Here is a 21226-nt window from a genome sequence, read left to right on the forward strand (position 1 = left end):
TCATTCATGCAGTCCAGGCGAGTTCGTTCGCGCGTTGACAGTTTTGATAGACGTGTGACATCTGAATAGCGGAAGTCCCTTGTCTTTTCCAGTTTGTTCTAACAAAATTATTAAAGTCGGGGAGATTCAGCAAGATTTTGTGGGCAATTTTAATAAAACAATTCCACTCGCGCTTGTTGGATATGAGTTGATTATAGCTACGTGCCTCGTTGGCTATCTATCATCTCATATCCGACGTGCCCTCGTGGAATAATTGTTAATTATACACTCAGTCTGTTAGTACTATATGAGTATTTTTAATACACTGTACCATTTACACATTTTAAACAAGTGATACTCTATATTGTATTAGCAACAGTTGATTGATTTACATTGTAGGTCCCACTTGCATCTGTTTGGTGCCTTTAAGAGACTGCAGGAATGGAATAATGCCAATATTACTGTTCTTTGTAGTGATGAATTTGATAGGCAAGTACCCAATTGCGGCTATGAGTTGTTGATTTATAAGGAGTGTAAAGCAACAAGCACTCATAATGTGGGTGGCGGAATCAGTTATCCTCAACCAGTAAAAACAACCTAAAAGGCTCTGAAGAACCTGTTTTACCCGTTGAACAGCTGTGTATCTTGATTTAATTTGAATTTTCGACCTGTACAGTTTAAAAATTAGGTAGACTCTTTTCTCATAAGAGGCTGATAACTTACTAACTATACCTGTATCCATGTCGTGGATTGAAGTGTATCAAAGCTGGAATGGACCAATTGGAAAAACTTAACCCAGTCACGTACCGGATGCGGGTTATAAATATACTGGGATTAGACTGTGAATGGAACTTGGGCGATACTGTTGGGAAAAAAGTGCTGCACCCCTAGGGTTTAATATACTACACTTACTAATGGGCTGGCATTTCTTAAGAGGATAGCCCGGTGCGTGTATATTTTGTATCCCCCAAAAAAGGGGTAAGACAGGAAACTGATTTCAATTTTGTTTTGTATTATTTTATTAATAGAGAAACCTTTTCAAAAACCTGGCAGAAAGATTTGAGCATATCAGTGATGCTGCTCAACAAAAAGAATCCAGATTCACTGGTTAAGCTACTTGATCCCTCTGTTGTTTGGCAAGGCTCTTTGGTTATCAGTGAGGTACTTTTACATAAAGGTGGATCTAATTCTTTCTTAGTCTGTGCACCAAATGGTATGGGGTAACCATTCAAAGAAACCTCTGCAGCTGTTCTATCATGTGATACTATTTATTAAATTAGTATGCAGTTCAAATTTTTAAGTTTGTGGAAGACGTCCTATGGTTTTAAAAAAATGTTCTATTCATAACGTGGCTGTCCCTCCAAGACATCCCTAGTCATCCCCAGTCATCCCTAGTCATCCTTAGACATCCTAGTCATCCCTAGTCATCCCTAGTCATGCCTAGTCATCCCTAGATATCCCTAGTCATCCTTAGTCATCCTAGTCATCCCTAGTCATCCCTAGTCATCCCTAGTCCTCCCTAGTCATCCTAGTCATCCCTAGTCATCCCTAGTCATCCCAGTCATCCCAGTCATCCCTACTCATCCCTAGTCATCCTAGTCATCCCAAGTCATCCCTACTCATCCCAGTCATCCCTCGTCATCCCTAGTCATCCTTAGTCATCGCAGTCATCTTAGTAATCCCTAGTCATCCCACTCATCCCTACTCATCCCTAGTCATCCCAGTCATCCCTAGTCATCCTTAGTCATCCTTAGTCATCGCAGTCATCTTAGTCATCCCTAGTCATCCCTAGTCATCCCACTCATCCGTAGGCATCCCTAGTCATCCCTAGTTATCCCTAGTCATCCCTAGTCATCCTAGGTATCGCTAGTCATATCTAGTCATTCCTAGTCATCCCTAGTCATCCCAGTCATCCTAGTCATCCCTAGTCATCCCTAGTCATCCCAATCATCCCTAGTCATCTTTAGTCATCCTTAGTCATCCCTTGTCATCCGTCGTCATCCCAGTCATCCTAGTCATCCGTAGTTATCTAAGTCATCCCTACTCATTCCTAGTCATCCCACTCCTCCGTAGTCATCCCCAGTCATCCCTAGTCATCCCTAGTCATCCCTAGTCATCCCTAGTCATCCCAGTCATCCTAGTCATCCCTAGTCATCCCTAGTCATCCCAATCATCCCTAGTCATCTTTAGTCATCCTTAGTCATCCCTAGTCATCTCTAGTCATTCCTAGTCATCCCAGTCATCCCTAGTCATCCCTAGTCATCCCAGCCATCCCTAGTCATCCCTAGTCATCCCTACTCATCCCTACAAATCCCTAGTCATCCTTAGTCATCGCAATCATCTTAGTCATCCCTAGTCATCCCACTCATCCCTAGTGATCTCTAGTCATCCCTAGACATCCCAGTCATCCCAGTCATCCCTAGTCATCCCTAGTTATCGCTAGTCGTCCCTAGTCATCGTAGGCATCGCTAGTCATCGCTAGCCATCCCTAGTCATCCCTAGTCGTCCATAGTCATCCTAGTCATCTCTAGTCATCTTAGTCATCCCTACTAATCCCTAGTCATCCCACTCCTCCGTAGTCATCCCTAGTCATCCCTAGTCATCCCAGTCATCCCTAGTCATCTGTAGTCATCCTTAGTCATCGCAGTCATCTTAGTAATCCCTAGTCATCCCTAGTCATCCCACTCATCCCTAGTCATCCTTAGTCATCGCAGTCACCTTAGTCATCCCTAGTCATCCCTAGTCATCGTCGTGATCCCAGTCATCCTTAGTCATCCCTAGTCATCCCTAGTCATCCTAGGTATCGCTAGTCATCCCTAGTCATTAATAGGCATCCCTAGTCATTCCAGTCATCTTAGTGATCCCTAGTGATCCCTAGTGATCCCTAGTGATCCCAGTCATCCCTAGTCATGCGAAGTCATCCTTTGTCATCCGTACTCATCCCTACTAATCCCTAGTCATCCTTAGTCATCGCAGTCATCTTAGTCATCCCTAGTCATCCCACTCATCCCTGATGATCCCTAGTCATCCCTAGTCATCCCAGTCATCCCAGTCATCCCTAGTTATCGCTAGTCGTCCCTAGTCATCCTAGGCATCGCTAGTCATCGCTAGTCATCCCTAGTCATCCCACTCCTCCGTAGTCATCCCTAGTCATTCCTAGTCATCCCAGTCATCCCAGTCATCCCTAGTCATCCCTACTCATCCCTAGTCACCCCAGTCATCCGTAGTCATCCCTAGTTCTCCCTAGTCATCCCTAGTCATCCTAGGTATCGCTAGTCATCCCTAGTCATTTCTAGTCATCCCTAGTCAACCCAGTCATCCTAGTCATCGCTAGTCATCCCTAGTCATCCTCAAGCATCCCTAGTCATCCCAGTCATCCCTAGTCATCCCTAGTCATCCCTAGTCATCCCTAGTCATCCCAGTCATCCCTAGTCATCTTTAGTAATCCTTAGTCATCCCTTGTCATCCCTAGTCATTCCTAGTCATCCCAGTCATCCCTAGTCATCCCTAGTCATCCCAGCCATCCCTAGTCATCCCTAGTCATCCTAGTCATTTCTAGCTATCCCTAGTCATCCCTAGTCATCCCAGTCATCCCTAGTCATCCCTAGTCATCCCTACTCATCCCTAGTCATCCCACTCCTCCGTAGTCATCCCTAGTCATTCCTAGTCATCCCAGTCATCCCAGTCATCCCTAGTCATCCCTACTCATCCCTAGTCACCCCAGTCATCCGTAGTCATCCCTAGTTCTCCCTAGTCATCCCTAGTCATCCTAGGTATCGCTAGTCATCCCTAGTCATTTCTAGTCATCCCTAGTCAACCCAGTCATCCTAGTCATCGCTAGTCATCCCTAGTCATCCTCAAGCATCCCTAGTCATCCCAGTCATCCCTAGTCATCCCTAGTCATCCCTAGTCATCCCAGTCATCCCTAGTCATCTTTAGTAATCCTTAGTCATCCCTTGTCATCCCTAGTCATTCCTAGTCATCCCAGTCATCCCTAGTCATCCCTAGTCATCCCAGCCATCCCTAGTCATCCCTAGTCATCCTAGTCATTTCTAGCTATCCCTAGTCATCCCTAGTCATCCCAGTCATCCCTAGTCATCCCTAGTCATCCCAGCCATCCCTAGTCATCTGTAGTCATCTCAGTCATCCCTAGTCATCCCTTGTCATCCTAGTCGTCGCTAGTCATCCCAGTCATCCTACTCATCCCTAGTCATCCCAATCATCCCTAGTTATCCCTAGTCATCCGTAGTCATCTCAGTCATCCCTAGTCATCCCTAGTCATCCTGGTCATTCCTTGTTATCCATAGTCATCCCTACTAATTCCTAGTCATCCCTAGTCATCCCTAGTCATCCCCAGTCATCCCTAGTCCTCCCAGTCATCCTAGTCATCCCTAGTCATCTTAGTCATCCCTTCTCATCCCTAGTCATCCCACTCCTCCGTAGGCATCCCTAGTCATCCCTAGTTATCCCTAGTCATCCCTAGTCATCCTAGGTATCGCTAGTCATATCTAGTCATTCCTAGTCATCCCTAGTCATCCCAGTCATCCTAGTCATCCCTAGTCATCCCTAGTCATCCCAATCATCCCTAGTCATCTTTAGTCATCCTTAGTCATCCCTTGTCATCCGTCGTCATCCCAGTCATCCTAGTCATCCGTAGTCATCTAAGTCATCCCTACTCATTCCTAGTCATCCCACTCCTCCGTAGTCATCCCCAGTCATCCCTAGTCATCCCTAGTCATCCCTAGTCATCCCTAGTCATCCCAGTCATCCTAGTCATCCCTAGTCATCCCTAGTCATCCCAATCATCCCTAGTCATCTTTAGTCATCCTTAGTCATCCCTAGTCATCTCTAGTCATTCCTAGTCATCCCAGTCATCCCTAGTCATCCCTAGTCATCCCAGCCATCCCTAGTCATCCCTAGTCATCCCTACTCATCCCTACAAATCCCTAGTCATCCTTAGTCATCGCAATCATCTTAGTCATCCCTAGTCATCCCACTCATCCCTAGTGATCTCTAGTCATCCCTAGTCATCCCAGTCATCCCTAGTCATCCCAGTCATCCCAGTCATCCCTAGTCATCCCTAGTTATCGCTAGTCGTCCCTAGTCATCGTAGGCATCGCTAGTCATCGCTAGCCATCCCTAGTCATCCCTAGTCGTCCATAGTCATCCTAGTCATCTCTAGTCATCTTAGTCATCCCTACTCATCCCTAGTCATCCCACTCCTCCGTAGTCATCCCTAGTCATCCCTAGTCATCCCAGTCATCCCTAGTCATCTGTAGTCATCCTTAGTCATCGCAGTCATCTTAGTAATCCCTAGTCATCCCTAGTCATCCCACTCATCCCTAGTCATCCTTAGTCATCGCAGTCACCTTAGTCATCCCTAGTCATCCCTAGTCATCGTCGTGATCCCAGTCATCCTTAGTCATCCCTAGTCATCCCTAGTCATCCTAGGTATCGCTAGTCATCCCTAGTCATTAATAGTCATCCCTAGTCATTCCAGTCATCTTAGTGATCCCTAGTGATCCCTAGTGATCCCTAGTGATCCCAGTCATCCCTAGTCATGCGAAGTCATCCCTTGTCATCCGTACTCATCCCTACTAATCCCTAGTCATCCTTAGTCATCGCAGTCATCTTAGTCATCCCTAGTCATCCCACTCATCCCTGATGATCCCTAGTCATCCCTAGTCATCCCAGTCATCCCAGTCATCCCTAGTTATCGCTAGTCGTCCCTAGTCATCCTAGGCATCGCTAGTCATCGCTAGTCATCCCTAGTCATCCCTTGTCGTCCATAGTCATCCCAGTCATCCCTACTCATCCCTAGTCATCCCACTCCTCCGTAGTCATCCCTAGTCATTCCTAGTCATCCAAGTCATCCTAGTCATCCCTAGTCATCCCTAGTCATCCGTAGTTATCCCTAGTTCTCCCTAGTCATCCCTAGTCATGCCTAGTCATCCCTAGATATCCCTAGTCATCTTTAGTCATCCCTAGTCATCCCTAGTCATCCCTAGTCCTCTCTAGTCATCCTAGTCATCCCTTGTCATCCCTAGTCATCCCAGTCATCCCAGTCATCCCTACTCATCCCTAGTCATCCTAGTCATCCCAAGTCATCCCTAGTCATCCTAGTCATCCCTAGTCATCCCTAGCCATCCTTAGTCATCGCAGTCATCTTAGTAATCCCTAGTAATCCCTAGTCATCCCACTCTTCCCTAGTCATCCCTAGTCATCCCAGTCATCCCTACTCACCCTTAGTCATCCTTAGTCATCGCAGTCATCTTAGTCATCCCTACTCATCCCAGTCATCCCTAGTCATCCCTAGTAATCCTGGTCATTGCTTGTCATCCACTGTCATCCCTAGTCATCCTAGTCATCCCAGTCATCCCTATTCATTTCTAGTCATCCCTAGTCATCCTAGGTATCGCTAGTCATCCCTGGTCATTAATAGTCATCCCTAGTCATTCCAGTCATCTTAGTCATCCCTAGTTATCCCTAGTGATGCCTAGCGATCCCAGTCATCCCTAGTCATGCAAAGTCATCCCTTGTCATCCCTAGTTATCCCTAGTCATCCCCAGTCATCCCTAGTCATCCCAGTCATCCCTAGTCATCCCTAGTCATGCCTAGTCATCTTAGTCATCCCTAGTCATCTTTAGTCATTCTTAGTCATCCCTACTCATCCCTCGTCATTCCTAGTCATCCCAGTCATCCGCAGTCATCCCTAGTCATCCCAGCCATCCTTAGTCATCCCTAGTCATCCCAGTCATCCCTAGTCATCCCTAGTCATCCTGGTCATTGCTTATCATCCACAGTCATCCCTAGTCATTCCTAGTCATCCCTAGTCATCCCTAGTCATCCCTAGTCATCCCAGTCATCCTCGTCATGCCCTGTCATCTTAGTCATCCCTACTCATCCCTAGTCATCCCAGTCATCCTAGTCATCCCTAGTCATCCCTAGTCATCCCAGTCATCCCAGTCATCCCTAGTCATCCCTAGTCATCCCTAGTCATCCCTAGTCACCCCTAGTCATCCTTGGTATCGCTAGTCATCCCTAGTCATTTCTAGTCATCCCTAGGCATCCCAGTCATCCTAGTCATCCCTAGTCATCCGTAGTCATCCCTAGTCATCCCCAGTCATCCCTGGTCATCGCAGTCATCTCTAGTCATCCCTTGTCATCCCTAGTCATCCCTAGTCATCCCAGTCATCCCTACTCATCTTTAGTAATCCTTAGTCATCCCTTGTCATCCCTAGTCATTCTTAGACATCCCAGTGATCCCTAGTCATCCCTAGTCATCCCAGCTATCCCTAGTCATCCCTAATCATCCTAGTCATCCCTAGTTATCCCTAGTCATCCCTAGTCATCCCAGTCGTCCCTAGTCATTCCTAGTCATCCCAGCCATCGCTAGTCATCTGTAGTCATCTCAGTCATCCCTAGTCATTCCTTGTCATCCTAGTTATCCCTAATAATCCCAGTAATCTTAGTCATCCCTAGTCATCCCTTGTCATCCTAGTCATCCCTAGTCATCCCAGTAATCGTAGTCATCCCTAGTTATCCGAATCATCCCTAGTCATCCCTTGTCATCCGTAGTCATCTCAGTCATCCCTACTCATCCCTAGTCATCCAGGTCATTCCCTGTCATCCATAGTCATCCCTACTCATTCCTAGTCATCCCTAGTCATCCCTAGTCATCCCTAGTCATCCTAGGTATCGCTAGTCATCCCTACTCATTCCTAGTCATCCCTAGTCATCCTCAGTCATCCCTCGTCATCCCTAGTCATCCTAGCCATCTCTAGTCATACCTAGTCATCCCAGTCCTCCCAGTCATCCCACTCATCCCTTGTCATCCCTAGTCATCTTTAATCGGCCTTAGTCATTCCTAGTCATCCCAGGCATCCTGGTCATCCCTAGTCATCTTAGCCATCCCTGGTCATCCCTAGTCATCCCCAGTCATCCCTTGTCGTCGCAGTCATCCTTAGTGATCCCTAGTCATTCCTAGTCATGCCAGTCATCTTTAGTCATCCCTAGTCATCCCAGCCATCCCTTGTCATCCCTCGTCATCCATAATCATCACTAGTCATCCCTAGTCATCCCAGTCATCCTAGTCATCCCTAGTCATCCTTAGTCATCGCAGTCATCTTAGTCATCCCTAGTCATTTCCTAGTCATTCCAGTCATCCTTAGTCATCCCATGTCCTTCCTAGTCATCCCAGTCATGTCTAGTCATCCCTAGTCATCCCAGCCATCCCTAGTCATCCCTCGTCATCCATAATCATCACTAGTCATTCCTCGTCATCCCAATCATCCTAGTCATCCCTAGTCATCCCTAGTCATCGCAGTTATCTTAGTCATCCCTAGTCATTTCCTAGTCATCCCACTCCTCCGTAGTCATCCCTAGTCAACCCTAGTCACCCCAGTCATCCGTAGTCATCCCTAGTTATCCCTAGTCATTCCTAGTCATCCTAGGTATCGCTAGTCATCCCTACTCATTCCTAGTCATCCCTAGTCATCCCAGTCATCCTTAGTCATCCCTAGTCATCGCAGTCATACCTAGTCATCTTTAGTCATCCTTAGTCATCCCTTGTCATCACTAGTCATCCCTAGTCATCCCAATCATCCCTAGTCATCCCAGTCATCCCTAGTCATCTTAGTCATCCCTAGTCATCTTTAGTCATTCTTAGTCATCCCTTATCATCCCTACTCATCCCTAGTCATTCCTAGTCATCCCAGTCGTCCCTACTTATCCCTAGTCATCCCTAGTCATCCCTAGTCATCCTTAGTCATCCTTAGTCATCCCTGTTCATCGCTAGTCATCCCTAGACATCCCAGTCATCCCTAGTCATCCCTACTCATCCCTAATAATTCCTAGTCATTCCTAGTCATCCTTAGTCCTCCTTAGTCATCCCTTGTGATCGGTAGTCATCCCTAGTCATCCCAGTTATCCTTAGTTATCTCTAGTCATCCCAGCCATCCCTAGTCATTCTTGGTCATCCCAGTCATCCGTTGTCATCTCTTGTCATCCCTAGTCATCCGTAGTCATCTCAGGTATCCCTAGTCATCCCTAGTCATCCTTAGTTATCCGAGTCATCCCTATTCATCCCTTGTCATCCCTAGTCATCCCTAGTCATCCTTAGTCAGCCCAGTCATCCTAATCATCCCTAGTCATCTCTAGTCATCCCTTGTCATCTTTAGTCATCGCAGTCATCCCAGTCATCTTTGTCATCCCTAGTCATCCCTAGTCATCCCAGTCATCCCTAGTTATCCCTAGTCATCCCAGCCATCCCTAGTGAACCCTAGTCATCCCAGCCATCCCTAGTCATCTCTACTCATCCTAGTCATCCCTAGTCATCCCTAGTCATCCCTAGTCATCCTTAGTCATCCCAGTCATCCCTAGTCATCCCTAGTCATCCCTCGTCATCCCAGTCATCCCTAGTCATCCCTCGTCATCCCAGTCATCCCTAGTCATCTTTAGTCATCCTTGTCATCCCTTGTCGTCGCTAGTCATCCCTAGTCAACTCTAGTCATCCCTAGTCATCCCAGTCATCCCTAGTCATCTCTAGTCATCCCTATTCGTCCGTAGTCATCTCAGTCATCTCTAGTCATCCCTAGTCATCCCAGTCATCCTACTCATCCCTAGTCATCCCTTATCATCCAAGTCATCCCTAGTCATTCCTAGTCATCCCAGTCACCCCTAGTCATCCTTAGTCATCCCAGTCATTCCTGGTCATCCCTAGTCATCCAAGCCATCTGTAGTCATCCCTAGTCATCCCAGTCATCCCGGTCATCCCTAGTCATCCCTAGTCATCCCAGCCATTCCTAGTCATCGGTAGTCATTCCAGTTATCCCTAGTCTTTCATAGTCATTCCAGTTATCCCTAGTCATTGGTAGTCATCCCACTTATCCCTAGTCATCCGTAGTCATCCGTAGTCGTCCCAGTCATCCCAGTCCTCCCTAGTCATCCCTAGTTATCCCTAGTCATCCCAGCCAACCCTAGTCATCCCTAGTCATTCCAGTCATCCCTAGTCATCCCTAGTCATCCCTAGTCATCCTCCTCATCCTAGTCATTGCTTGTCATCCACAGTCATCCCTAGTCATCCTTAGTCATCCCTAGTAATCCTTTGTCATCGCAATCATTTTAGTCATCCCTAGTCATCCCTTGTCATCCCAGTCATCCCTAGTCATCCCTAGTCATCCCAGCCATCCCTAGTCATCTCTAATCATCCCGGTCATCCCTAGTTATCCCTAGTCATCCCTAGTCATTCTTAGTTTATTCCAGTCATTCCTAGTCACCCCAGCCATCCCTAGTCATCCGTAGTCATCCCAGTCATCCTAGTCATCCCTAGTCATCCCTAGACATCCCTAGTCATCCCTAGTCATCCCTAGTCATCCCTAGTCATCCCTTGTCATCCCAGTGATCCCTAGTCATCCCTTGTCATCCCAGCCATCCCTAGTCATCTCTAATCATCCCGGTCATCCCTAGTCATCCCTAGTCTTCCTTAGTCATCCGTAGTCATTCTTAGTTTATTCCAGTCATTCCTAGTCATCCCAGCCATCCCTAGTCATCCCTAGTCATCCCAGTCATCCTAGTCATCCCTAGTCATCCCTAGTTATCCCTAGTCATCCCTAGTCATCCCAGTCATCCTAGTCATCCCTAGTCATCCCTAGTCATCCCTAGTAATTCTTAGTCATCGCAGTCATCCTACTGATCCTAGTCATTGCTTGTCATCCACAGTCATCCCTAGTCATCCCTAGTCATCCCTAGTCATCCCTAGTCATCCCTAGTCATCCCAGTCATCCTAGTCATCCCTAGTCATCCCTAGTAATTCTTAGTCATCGCAGTCATCTTAGTAATCCCTAGTCATCCGTAGTCATCCCAGTCATCCCTGGTCATCCCAGCCATCCCTAGTCATCTCTAATCATCCCGGTCATCCCTAGTCATCCCTAGTCATCCCTAGTCATCCCTAGTAATTCTTAGTCATTGCAGTCATCTTAGTAATCCCTAGTCATCTGTAGTCATCCCAGTCATCCCTAGTCATCCCAGCCATCCCTAGTCATCTCTAATCATCCCGGTCATCCCTAGTCATCCCTAGTCATCCCTAGTCATTCTTAGTTTATTCCAGTCATTCCTAGTCATCCCAGCCATCCCTAGTCATCCCTAGTCATCCCAGTCATCCTAGTCATCCCTAGTCATCCCTAGTCATCCCCAGTCATTCCAGTCATCCTAGTCATCCCTAGTCATCCTTAATCATCCCTAGTAATTCTTAGTCATCGCAGTTATCTTAGTAAACCCTAGTCATCCCTAGTCATCCTAGTCATCCCTAGTCATCCCTAGTCATCCCAGCCATCCCTAGTCGTCTCTAGTCATCCCAGTTATCCCTAGTCATCCCTAGTCATCCCTAGTCATCCCTAGTCATCCCTAGTAATCCTTTGTCATCGCAGTCATCTTAGTCATCCCTAGTCATCCCTTGTCATCCCAGTGATCCCTAGTCATCCCTTGTCATCCCAGCCATCCCTAGTCATCTCTAATCATCCCGGTCATCCCTAGTCATCCCTAGTCATCCCTAGTCATCCCTAGTCATTCTTAGTTTATTCCAGTCATTCCTAGTCATCCCAGCCATCCCTAGTCATCCCTAGTCATCCCAGTCATCCTAGTCGTCCCTAGTCATCCCTAGTTATCCCTAGTCATCCCTAGTCATACCTAGTCATCCCGGTCATCCTAGTCATCCCTAGTCATCCCTAGTCATCCCTAGTAATTCTTAGTCATCGCAGTCATCCTACTGATCCTAGTCATTACTTGTCATCCACAGTCATCCCTAGTCATCCCTGGTCATCCCTAGTCATCCCTAGTCATTCCAGTCATCCCTAGTTATCCCTAGTCATCCCAGCCATCCCTAGTCATCTCTAATCATCCCGGTCATCCCTAGTCATCCCTAGTCATTCTTAGTTTATTCCAGTCATTCCTAGTCATCCCAGCCATCCCTAGTCATCCCTAGTCATCCCAGTCATCCTAGTTATCCCTAGTCATCCCTAGTTATCCCAGTCATCCTAGTCATCCCTAGTCATTTCTAGTCATCCCTAGTAATTCTTAGTCATCGCAGTCATCTTAGTAATCCCTATTCATCCCTAGTCATCCCAGTCATCCCTAGTCATCCCAGCCATCCCTAGTCATCTCTAATTATCCCGGTCATCCCTAGTCATCCCTAGTCATCCCTAGTCATTCTTAGTTTATTGCAGTCATTCCTAGTCATCCCAGCCATCCCTAGTCATCCCTAGTCATCCCAGTCATCCTTGTCATCCCTAGGCATCCCTAGTCATCCCCAGTCATTCCAGTCATCCTAGTCATCCCTAGTCATCCCTTTTCATCCCTAGTAATTCTTAGTCATCGCAGTCATCTTAGTAATCCCTAGTCATCCGTAGTCATCCCAGCCATCCCTAGTCATCTCTAATCATCCCGGTCATCCCTAGTCATCCCTAGTCATCCCTAGTCATTCTTAGTTTATTGCAGTCATTCCTAGTCATCCCAGCCATCCCTAGTCATCCCTAGTCATCCCAGTCATCCTAGTCATCCCTAGGCATCCCTAGTCATCCCCAGTCATTCCAGTCATCCTAGTCATCCCTAGTCATCCCTTTTCATCCCTAGTAATTCTTAGTCATCGCAGTCATCGTAGTAATCCCTAGTCATTTGTAGTCATCCCAGTCATCCCTAGTCATCCCTAGTCATCCCAGCCATCCCTAGTCATCTCTAATTATCCCAGTCATCCCTAGTCGTCTCTAGTCATCCCAGTTATCCCTTGTCATCCCTAGTCATCCCAGTCATCCCTAGTCATCCCTAATCATCCCACTCATCCCTAGTTTTCCCTAGTTATCCCTAGTCGTCCGTAGTTATCCTAGTGGTCGCTTGTGATCCCTAGTCATACCTAGTCATTCCTAGTCATCCCAACTCATCCTAGTCATCCCTAGTTATCCCTAGTCATTCCTAGTCATCCCTATTCATCCCTAGTCATCCCTTGTCATTCCAGTCATCTCTAATCATTCCTAGTCATCCCAGTCATCCGTAGTCATCTTTAGTGGTCCTAAGTCATCCCTTGTCATCGCTAGTCATCCCTGGTCATCCTTAGTCATCGCAGTCATCCCTACTCATCCCTAATCATCCCAGTCATCTTAGTCATCCTTAGTCATCCTTAGTCATCCCTAGTCATGGCAATCATACCTAGTCATCTTTAGTCATCCTTAGTCATCCCTTGTCATCGCTAGTCATCCCTAGTAATTTCTTGTTATTCCTAGTCATCCCACTCATGCCTAGTCATGGCTAGTTATTCCTCGTCACCCAAGTCATCCCTAGTCATCTCTAGACATCCTTAGGCCTTTCTGGTCATGCCTAGTCATCCCTAGTCATCCCGGTTATCCCTAGTCATGCCTGGTCATCCTAGTTATCGCTAGTCATTCCTTGTCATCCCTAGTGATCCTAGTCATCCCTTGTGATCTCTAGCTTTCCCAGTCATCCCTAGTCATTGCATTTATCCCTTGTCATCACTAGTTATCCCAGTCATTTTAAGTCACCCCTAGTCATCCCTAGTCATCCCTTGTCATCGTAGTCGTCGTAGTCATCCCTACTTATCCCTAGTCATCCTTAGTCATCTCAGCCATCCCGAGTCATCCCAGTCATCCTTAGTCATTGCTAGTCATTTTTGTCATCCTAGTCATCCCTAGTCATCCTTAGTTATCCTTAGTCATCCTTAGTCATTTCAGTCATCCCTAGTCATGCTTAGTCATCTCTAGTCATCCCACTTATCCTTAGTTATCCTTAGTCAGTTCTAGTTTTCTCAGTCATCCCTAGTCAGCCCTAGTCATCCCTGGTCATCCCTATCATCCTTAGTCATCCTTTGTTATCCCTGTCAGCCCTAGTCATCATTTGTGATCACTGTCATCCCTTGCCATCTCTTATCATCTCTAGTCATCCGTAGTCATCCCAGTTATTGCTAGATATCTTTCGTCATGTCAGTCATCCCTAGTCATCCCTAGTCATCCCTAGTGATTCCTAGTCATCCTTAGTGATTTTTAGTCATCCCTAGTCATGCCTACTCATTCCTAATCATGCCTAGGCATCCCTAGTCATCCCAGTCGTGCTAGTCATCCCTAGTTATCCTTATTCTTCTTAGTCATCCCTAATCATTCGTAGTCATCCCTAATCATCTCTTTTATCCCTAGTCAACCCACTTATCCATTGTCACCCCTAGTTATCTCTAGTCATCGGTAGTTATCTCTAGTCATTCCTAGTCATCCCAAGTCTTCCCAGTCATCCCTAGTCAACCTTAGGTATCGCAGTCATCCCTAGTCATCCTTAGTCATTCCTAGGCATCCTTTATCATCCCTAGTTATCCCAGTCATGTTTGCCATCGATAGTCGTTCCTACTCGTTGCTAGTCATCCCATTCATCTCTAGTCATTCATATTTTTCCCAATGGTTTCTATTCTTTCCCTGTCATCCCTAGTCATCCCTAGTCATCCCTAGTCATCCCTAGTCATCCCTAGTCATCCCAGGTATCCCTAGTTATCCTTAGGCCCTAGTCATTACGGTCCACCCTAGTCATCCCTAGTCATTTCAGTCATCGCTAGTCATCTCTAGTCATCCCTAGTTATCCCTAGTCATGCCTAGTCATCCTAGTCATCCCTAGTCATCCCAGTCTTTTCTAGTGATCCCAGGCGTTCCTATTGATCCCTAGTCATCGCAGTCATCCCCAGTCATCCCTAGTCGTCTCTAGTGATTCTTAGTCATCATAGTCATTTCTAGTCATCTCTAATCATCCCAGTCAACCCTAGTAATCTTTAGTCATCCCTAGTTTTCTCAGTCATCTTTAGTCATCTCCCGTCATCCCTAGTCGTCTTAGTTATCCATAGTCATCCGTAGTCAGCCCTTGTCTTGCCTAGTCATCCCAGTCATCCTTAGTCATTTTTAGTCATGCGTTGTCCTCCTAGTCATCCCTAGTTAACCCAGTTCGTTTATAGTCATGCCGAGTCATCCCTATTCATTCTTAGTCATCCTAGTCGTCCCTAGTCATCCCTACTCATCCGTAGTCATACCAGTCATCTCTAGTGTTGCTTAGTTATCTTATTCATCCCTAGTCATCCCTAATCCCTAGTCATAGCAGTCATCCCTAGTCATCCCGGTCATCCCTAGTCATCTCGGAGGGTTATCATTAAGAGCTGGGAACCGGGGATTTTTCCCAGTTTCTAAGAGAGTGTCCCCGGCTACTTTAATTGAAAAATAAAAGAAAAATAGATTCAATAGAAATCCCTAGCCGTTTGATTTCCCGCCTACTTGTTTTATTTACCCGGCAACTTGAAATCTTAGTGACAACCGTGTGCCACTGTTCGAACTTCCCATATAAAACAACAAACAACCCAAGTTTGAATGGAGTGGAGGGGTGTGAATTGTTTTATTTTCCAAAGTTACCCCATTATTTGCCGACTGTTGTTACAACAGCCACTTTCCTCTGTCATCAAGTTGGCCATTACGCATAGAGGGCTTTTTTATTCTTTTTGTACACGTTTTCTAGGATCAGTCAGAAATGAAATTACCAGGGTTCAGGTTGTGGTGTGAGAAAAGCAAAAAGAATATCCAGTTTCCTTTAAAAAGGTGTGTTGATGCTTGAACTCTTAATCAAATACTGACATGTTATTTCATGTAAATTACTACCAATTATTACCGTTTTCTAAGTGGATAACAGTCAACCCTATCAAAGACATCACATCTTTGGGACCAGCAAGCTACAGTAATTGTGACTAAAGAAAGGCAGGAACCACTTCTTGGTGTCCGTTTTAATTACGTGTCTATCTTAAGGAGGTGTATCCTTGACCGTTTAGGATTTACAATGTACAAAATGTACAAAGCATCAAATCTTAAAATAAATGTTCTTTGTTTTCTGTCCTGTTTTCTAAACAGACAAAGGAAATCGTCCACCGAAGATCGGAATTCTGATCTCTGCATTGGCCAAGAAATAACTATCCTGTGCAAAGTGCAGAAGCACTCGGTTCCTCTACACATGTTTGTGCCTGTAAAGATGCAGCTGTATCCTGTTGCTTATCAATAGTACTTCCAGGGGTTTTAATGGGGAAAACTCTGATTTAATTCATCCTACTGTAACTTGTAGTTCCCTTTTGCTTTTAACTAGGCTATTTACCGTCCTTCTATTTTCTGTTTCGAGCCCTGGGTTGGTTTTGATGTAAACTGCTACGACCAATTTGAAAGGCTTGATGATAGACCACTGTACATCCATGACAAATCAATATGGCGGCCAGAAGATAATGAAAACATCTGGATGAAAACTTCTGGATTTTACTTTGGCTACAAAGACGACTGATTCTCTTTTGAACAGCTTAACATTAATTTTAAACATTTTTCGCTTAACATTTCTTTGCCAAGACTGAGAAAATTCACACGAATGTGACTTTTTTTTTAATAAGTGACCCGCTGCGTGATCTCAAAACATACTTGTCTTCGACATACTAAATTGTGGGTGTTTTGCATCGCTTCCATGGCACGCACAGACTACGGAGTGACCAGCTGCGGTCATTCATTTCGACACAGCATTTCAGACAACAACTAAAGCAGCGGTATTCTTTTATTTCTTAAGTATAACAAGGGCGAATAATTTTTCCAAATGGCCTACGGAAAGCAAACAAAATTCCATTGTTCAGAAGCGGTATTAAAATAGTCGTAGAGACATAATTAGCTTAACAACGTAAAATGCTGCATGGCACAAATTATTGTTTTCTGTTAATACTGCCAATAATTAGTTATGAAAAAACCTAAGGCCAACTTAACTACCGATTTCTCATTTTATTTAAACTACCAATTTTTTCCATGCTTGCGCGTCATTTTTTTAAGCCGTTTCTTATTACATGCAACAAAAGACTCAATTCTGCATTGCAAAACTTTGGTAGTGATTAAGTTATCGACGGTCTGGTAAGAAAGAAATCAATCTTTTCTAGTAAAGCTGACGGGTATTTTCACGACGTGATTTTAATTTTTTCACGGAGTGACATATTTCACGGTGTGAAGTTTTTCCCGGCCCGCAGAAGCTTTACACGGCGTGAAAAATTATATTCACGCCGTGGTTTATTTCACGATAGAGTGATTTATTTTCACGCCGTGTTCACACCGATTCAGAGGAATTTCACGGAGATTCCAATCATTTTGCTGCATTTCACGGTTGTTAGCGTGAATTAAGCCTCGCCGTGAAAACTCATAAGCCCGGTTTTCCCGTGGAGAGTCACAAATGATGTCTATCAGACTTTGCATGTTTGGTGCCCACCTCCCCCGTCTTATCTTCTTTTTTTTATGAAACAGTTTTTTTTTTTTTTTCAGAATAATATTTATTATGTTCTACAGTTTCATTAGCAGGTTTGAACGAGGATAAATGGGCGGGGAGAGTCCTTTTCCTGAGGGTCAGCTAGAAGGCTAATTTTGATGGATTTTATGTCTGTAAATTGCAAAGAAAATCCTTAGCTTAATCTGTTTGCAGAAAACTGGCGTGTTGTTCTATCAAAACGTCTGCTAGGCTTGTCCAATGGCTCTCTTTTGAGGTCAACAAGGTCAGTATTTCATGTCTCTGTAACAAAAATAGCTAAGCCTAAACATGGAGTTTCTCATTTAGAAATTGAACCAAGTCTCTCTTGATAAAACGTGAGCTGAGCCTGCCGTCCGGTTAGTTTTGCCAACTGGGACCCACAAAACTAAAAGTTAGCAAAGAAATTACGTCAGAATGACAGCTTCTTGATAAATACAGTTGTACTGTACGTGAGTCTCTCTAGCGTTACAACAAGCGTTACGCAATATTATTTTAATATTATTATTATTATTATTATTATTATTATTATTATTATTATTATTAGGTTTACTTTCACAAACTCTAACTACAATCCGTTTAAATAATCTTTCGCTCGATGTGTTATACACCTACATATGTACCATTTTGTAGATTTGGCTAAATTGCGTGCTCCTCTTCATCAAAGTAAGGTCCCCAAGCCTTGTATATCATTTTAAAATATTGTTTCAACTTTGAATGTGTTTACAGGATGTTGCATTTATTGGACGGTTAAAACTCACCCAGCCAACCAACACCCACCAAAACGAAAAGAGCAAGGAAGCTTGGTTTAACTTTGTCAAAGCCGAAAGCTACTCAGGTGTGTTGTTTTTAAAAGACATGTAAAGGCCTGTTACTTTAGGCAATTCTTCGTGAAGCTTGTTTGCTATTTTGTAGCATTACAAGTTGCTTAAAAATTTACCGTGCTTATTATCTCGCAATTTTGTTACACAGTTGCAAGTTACGTTTAAAGAGATTTTGCTCCGGCCACAAATGTCATGTTGCACTGGGCAGTTTTTCTTGTAATTTGTATTTGTAATTTTGCTGCATCTAAGAATTTTCCATGGCATTGTCGTCATGGCTTCCTAATTTCCGTATTTTGGGGGATTTCAGCTACAATCAGTGAAACCAACGCTGGAGAGGAAGACAAAGATGACTGCAGTAGTCGACTCTGTCTTATTTGTGGTGGTGCTGAAAACGGCCTGAATGTCTTCGTTTTGAGGGCGCCCGAACATTTGAATGGAAGGATACAGCATGATTTGGCTACAGTGCATTCTTCAGTTCCCATTATAAACGATCAAGAAGGTGAACAAAATACCCCCTCCTCACCCCACCCCTTCAGTGCCTTCATTAGGTTTTTTAAAGCAATTTTTCTTTCCTAAGCATGTACATACATTCTTCAGTGCCCGGCATTATAAATGATCAAAACGGTAAAAAAAGGATCATTTTACGTTTCTGTGAAACTACCCACCTACCCCTCCCCTAAACCAACATTAACACTTAGTTCTTACTTAGGGCAAAATGTTGGATTAGGGGAGGGGTAGGTGGGCAGTTTCCCAGAAACGTAAGGTGAACCCCAAAAAATACCCCCCTCCCCACCCCACCCCACCTCATCAGCTCTTTCATACGCCACTTCCACATTTCCCATAGTGCACCTTATTTGCCTCCTAAAATTTTGCATAACCTTTGTTTTTCATTTCTCCTGGTTATTAGAAAATTAAAATTGAAAACTCTGCTTATGCAAAATTTTTGGGGGCAAATAAGGTGCATTCTGGGAAATGTGGAAGTGACGTATTAGTTGTTTTTAAGCAACATTTCTTCGGTTGACCAGTTTTTCAATGATGCGGACAACTTTCCTGTCAAGACCTTCTTACTCATTCTGGCTAAAAGTTTAGGAATACAATAACTTAAATGGCGTTTGATTTTTTTTTTCGAATACTACATAGGAGGACACATTTCATAAAACTTATACCCATGTAAAAAGTTACCCCGACTGTTCAAGTTGTCACTGGACGGAGAATAGTCTTTTTGTGGTCAAAAAATTTTCAGCTAATATCTTACCCTTCTCAAAAAAGCTGGTGAATGTATTGTTTTTGTATCTTGTTTGTAGTTGGAGGACCCTTACGATTTCTTGACCTCGAAGATAGCTTCTTTGAAACAGAACAGAAATTAACTGAAATTCTGCTCAGCATGTTACAACAGGAGCTGGGTGGGTATTGCTTTGTTTCCTGTTTTCCTTTTTTCTTCACGCAACTTTATTAATCAGGGGCTTCATCAAGTACAGTAATGGGGGGATGGGGGGGGGAGGGGTGTGATAGGCGGGTCCCCAAGATTTCCGTATTTTGACGTTTTCCAACTGCGGAGAAGGGTACAATATTCGGAGTACACGGGCACCAACGTTCTCCAATATGGTCTTCAATCCCGTCATCCCGATCCAAATTTTCGCTCGGTCCCGTAATCCCGATGGTCATTTTTTTCTGCATCCCGCACCCCGTTCATTATTTCAATCCCGAAGTTCTCTCCCATTTGCTACCGGCTTTTTAAATAAGACAATTTCGGATCCCGATAAAAGCCTCGCGGGGACCCTCAGCACCGGTCATCGGGTTCGTCCCATGAAAAGTTCGATGTTTGTCTTAGGCCTTACTTAGAAGCTGATATTCGTCAAAGGGGAAGAGAATGTTTCCTTTCCATTTCCGAATACTGAGCTATCACCAATTTCTCCAACGTGGCCACTTACACTTAATCGTCACCATTCTCTTACAGAAAATCATTTTGTTACCAGTCATTCAAAAGTGTTCGTGATGCTATAATATTCTTTCAGGCAATTCCACTTCCGATGATCAGGTTATACTTGACGCTTCCACTAAGGTTTTGGATCAGTTAGTCTCCGCAAAATTAAGTTTACTAAAGGAAAAAAGGTAACTCACGATACGATTTAATGCATTGATTTGTTCTTTGTAAAAACCAAAAAAAATGAAGGAAAAAATAAATCAGTAGTTTCTCTGCCTTTGTTGCTTGCCAGATGTTGTGAAAGGAATCACTCTAAATACATGTGTGTCCCTCCACTGAAGGAATCGGTGGGTGAAGGAGGAGGGGTTTGTGCCGGGGGGGGGCAGTGTGAACAGGTAGCGGAACTGAATAATTAGGAGCAACGACTAGATTCCATTGAGACAGAAGTAAATAATAAAATACTCAGGAGTGCTGAAGACTGAGATTTAGTTCGCCAAATCCTCTTAGCCAACCGCTCCGGCATGGATGGCTTCTCTTGTCGGCTCGAAAAGCCATCCGGTAAAGTTTGAACATAGTCTAAATTTTGTTGGTGCACTGTGCTTGATTCACATTTTCTTTTCCTATTTAACGATGCAAAGAGTCAGTGTTATTTCTCTCATGCATTTCGTAACTTATTTAGGGCTTCTTATTGCAGAGAGCAGTTGCTGCAAGCGGGAAAAGAACATGAACTTGACGTCGTTACAAGAGAGTCATTACTCCTTGTTGAAAAAGGTAATGATACAAGATATTTTCAAAACCAGAAAATTTCTGTATATTTAATTTTCTGATCTCACTGCTAAATGCAACAACTGACAGTATCCAAGTGAATTTGTTTCTATTTGACGGGGCGATCTTCAAATAATATATCCCCTTCTTGTATTTGAAGGAAAGGCTGTTCACACCAACAAGTCAAAGCTTTTCCCTTGGGGACTGTGGGAGGGCATTGTTTCTGCAGCTCCTGCGCTGGGTAACTACCTCATCCGAATACTGTATGTCGATAATCATTTGGCGTAGATATAGGGCCAATAACTCCACGCAATAATTTTGTTTTCGTGTTAAATCGACTTCCAAATCTGTTCGCCAGACGACCTGAAATGACCCGTCCCCTTCTCGCAGAAATCGGTAC

The 21226-nt window shown here is 44.5% G+C and overlaps 1 protein-coding gene across 1 annotated transcript in view; it reads left to right on the forward strand.

The window, feature by feature from the left end:
• LOC140925637 (mdm2-binding protein-like) overlaps nucleotides 1-21226 on the forward strand; it is a 37354-nt gene that overhangs the window by 8210 nt on the left and 7918 nt on the right. Inside the window, exons 7-17 of the mRNA XM_073375551.1 lie at nucleotides 379-468; nucleotides 1008-1140; nucleotides 15523-15602; nucleotides 15909-16034; nucleotides 17491-17560; nucleotides 18043-18151; nucleotides 18445-18636; nucleotides 19442-19540; nucleotides 20153-20249; nucleotides 20741-20832; nucleotides 20987-21067. Coding sequence (XP_073231652.1) covers nucleotides 379-468; nucleotides 1008-1140; nucleotides 15523-15602; nucleotides 15909-16034; nucleotides 17491-17560; nucleotides 18043-18151; nucleotides 18445-18636; nucleotides 19442-19540; nucleotides 20153-20249; nucleotides 20741-20832; nucleotides 20987-21067 — 1169 coding nt within the window. The remainder of the gene's footprint in view (nucleotides 1-378; nucleotides 469-1007; nucleotides 1141-15522; nucleotides 15603-15908; nucleotides 16035-17490; nucleotides 17561-18042; nucleotides 18152-18444; nucleotides 18637-19441; nucleotides 19541-20152; nucleotides 20250-20740; nucleotides 20833-20986; nucleotides 21068-21226) is intronic.

Source organism: Porites lutea, chromosome 2, assembly GCF_958299795.1.
Source record: "Porites lutea chromosome 2, jaPorLute2.1, whole genome shotgun sequence".
Lineage (NCBI taxonomy): Eukaryota > Metazoa > Cnidaria > Anthozoa > Scleractinia > Poritidae > Porites > Porites lutea.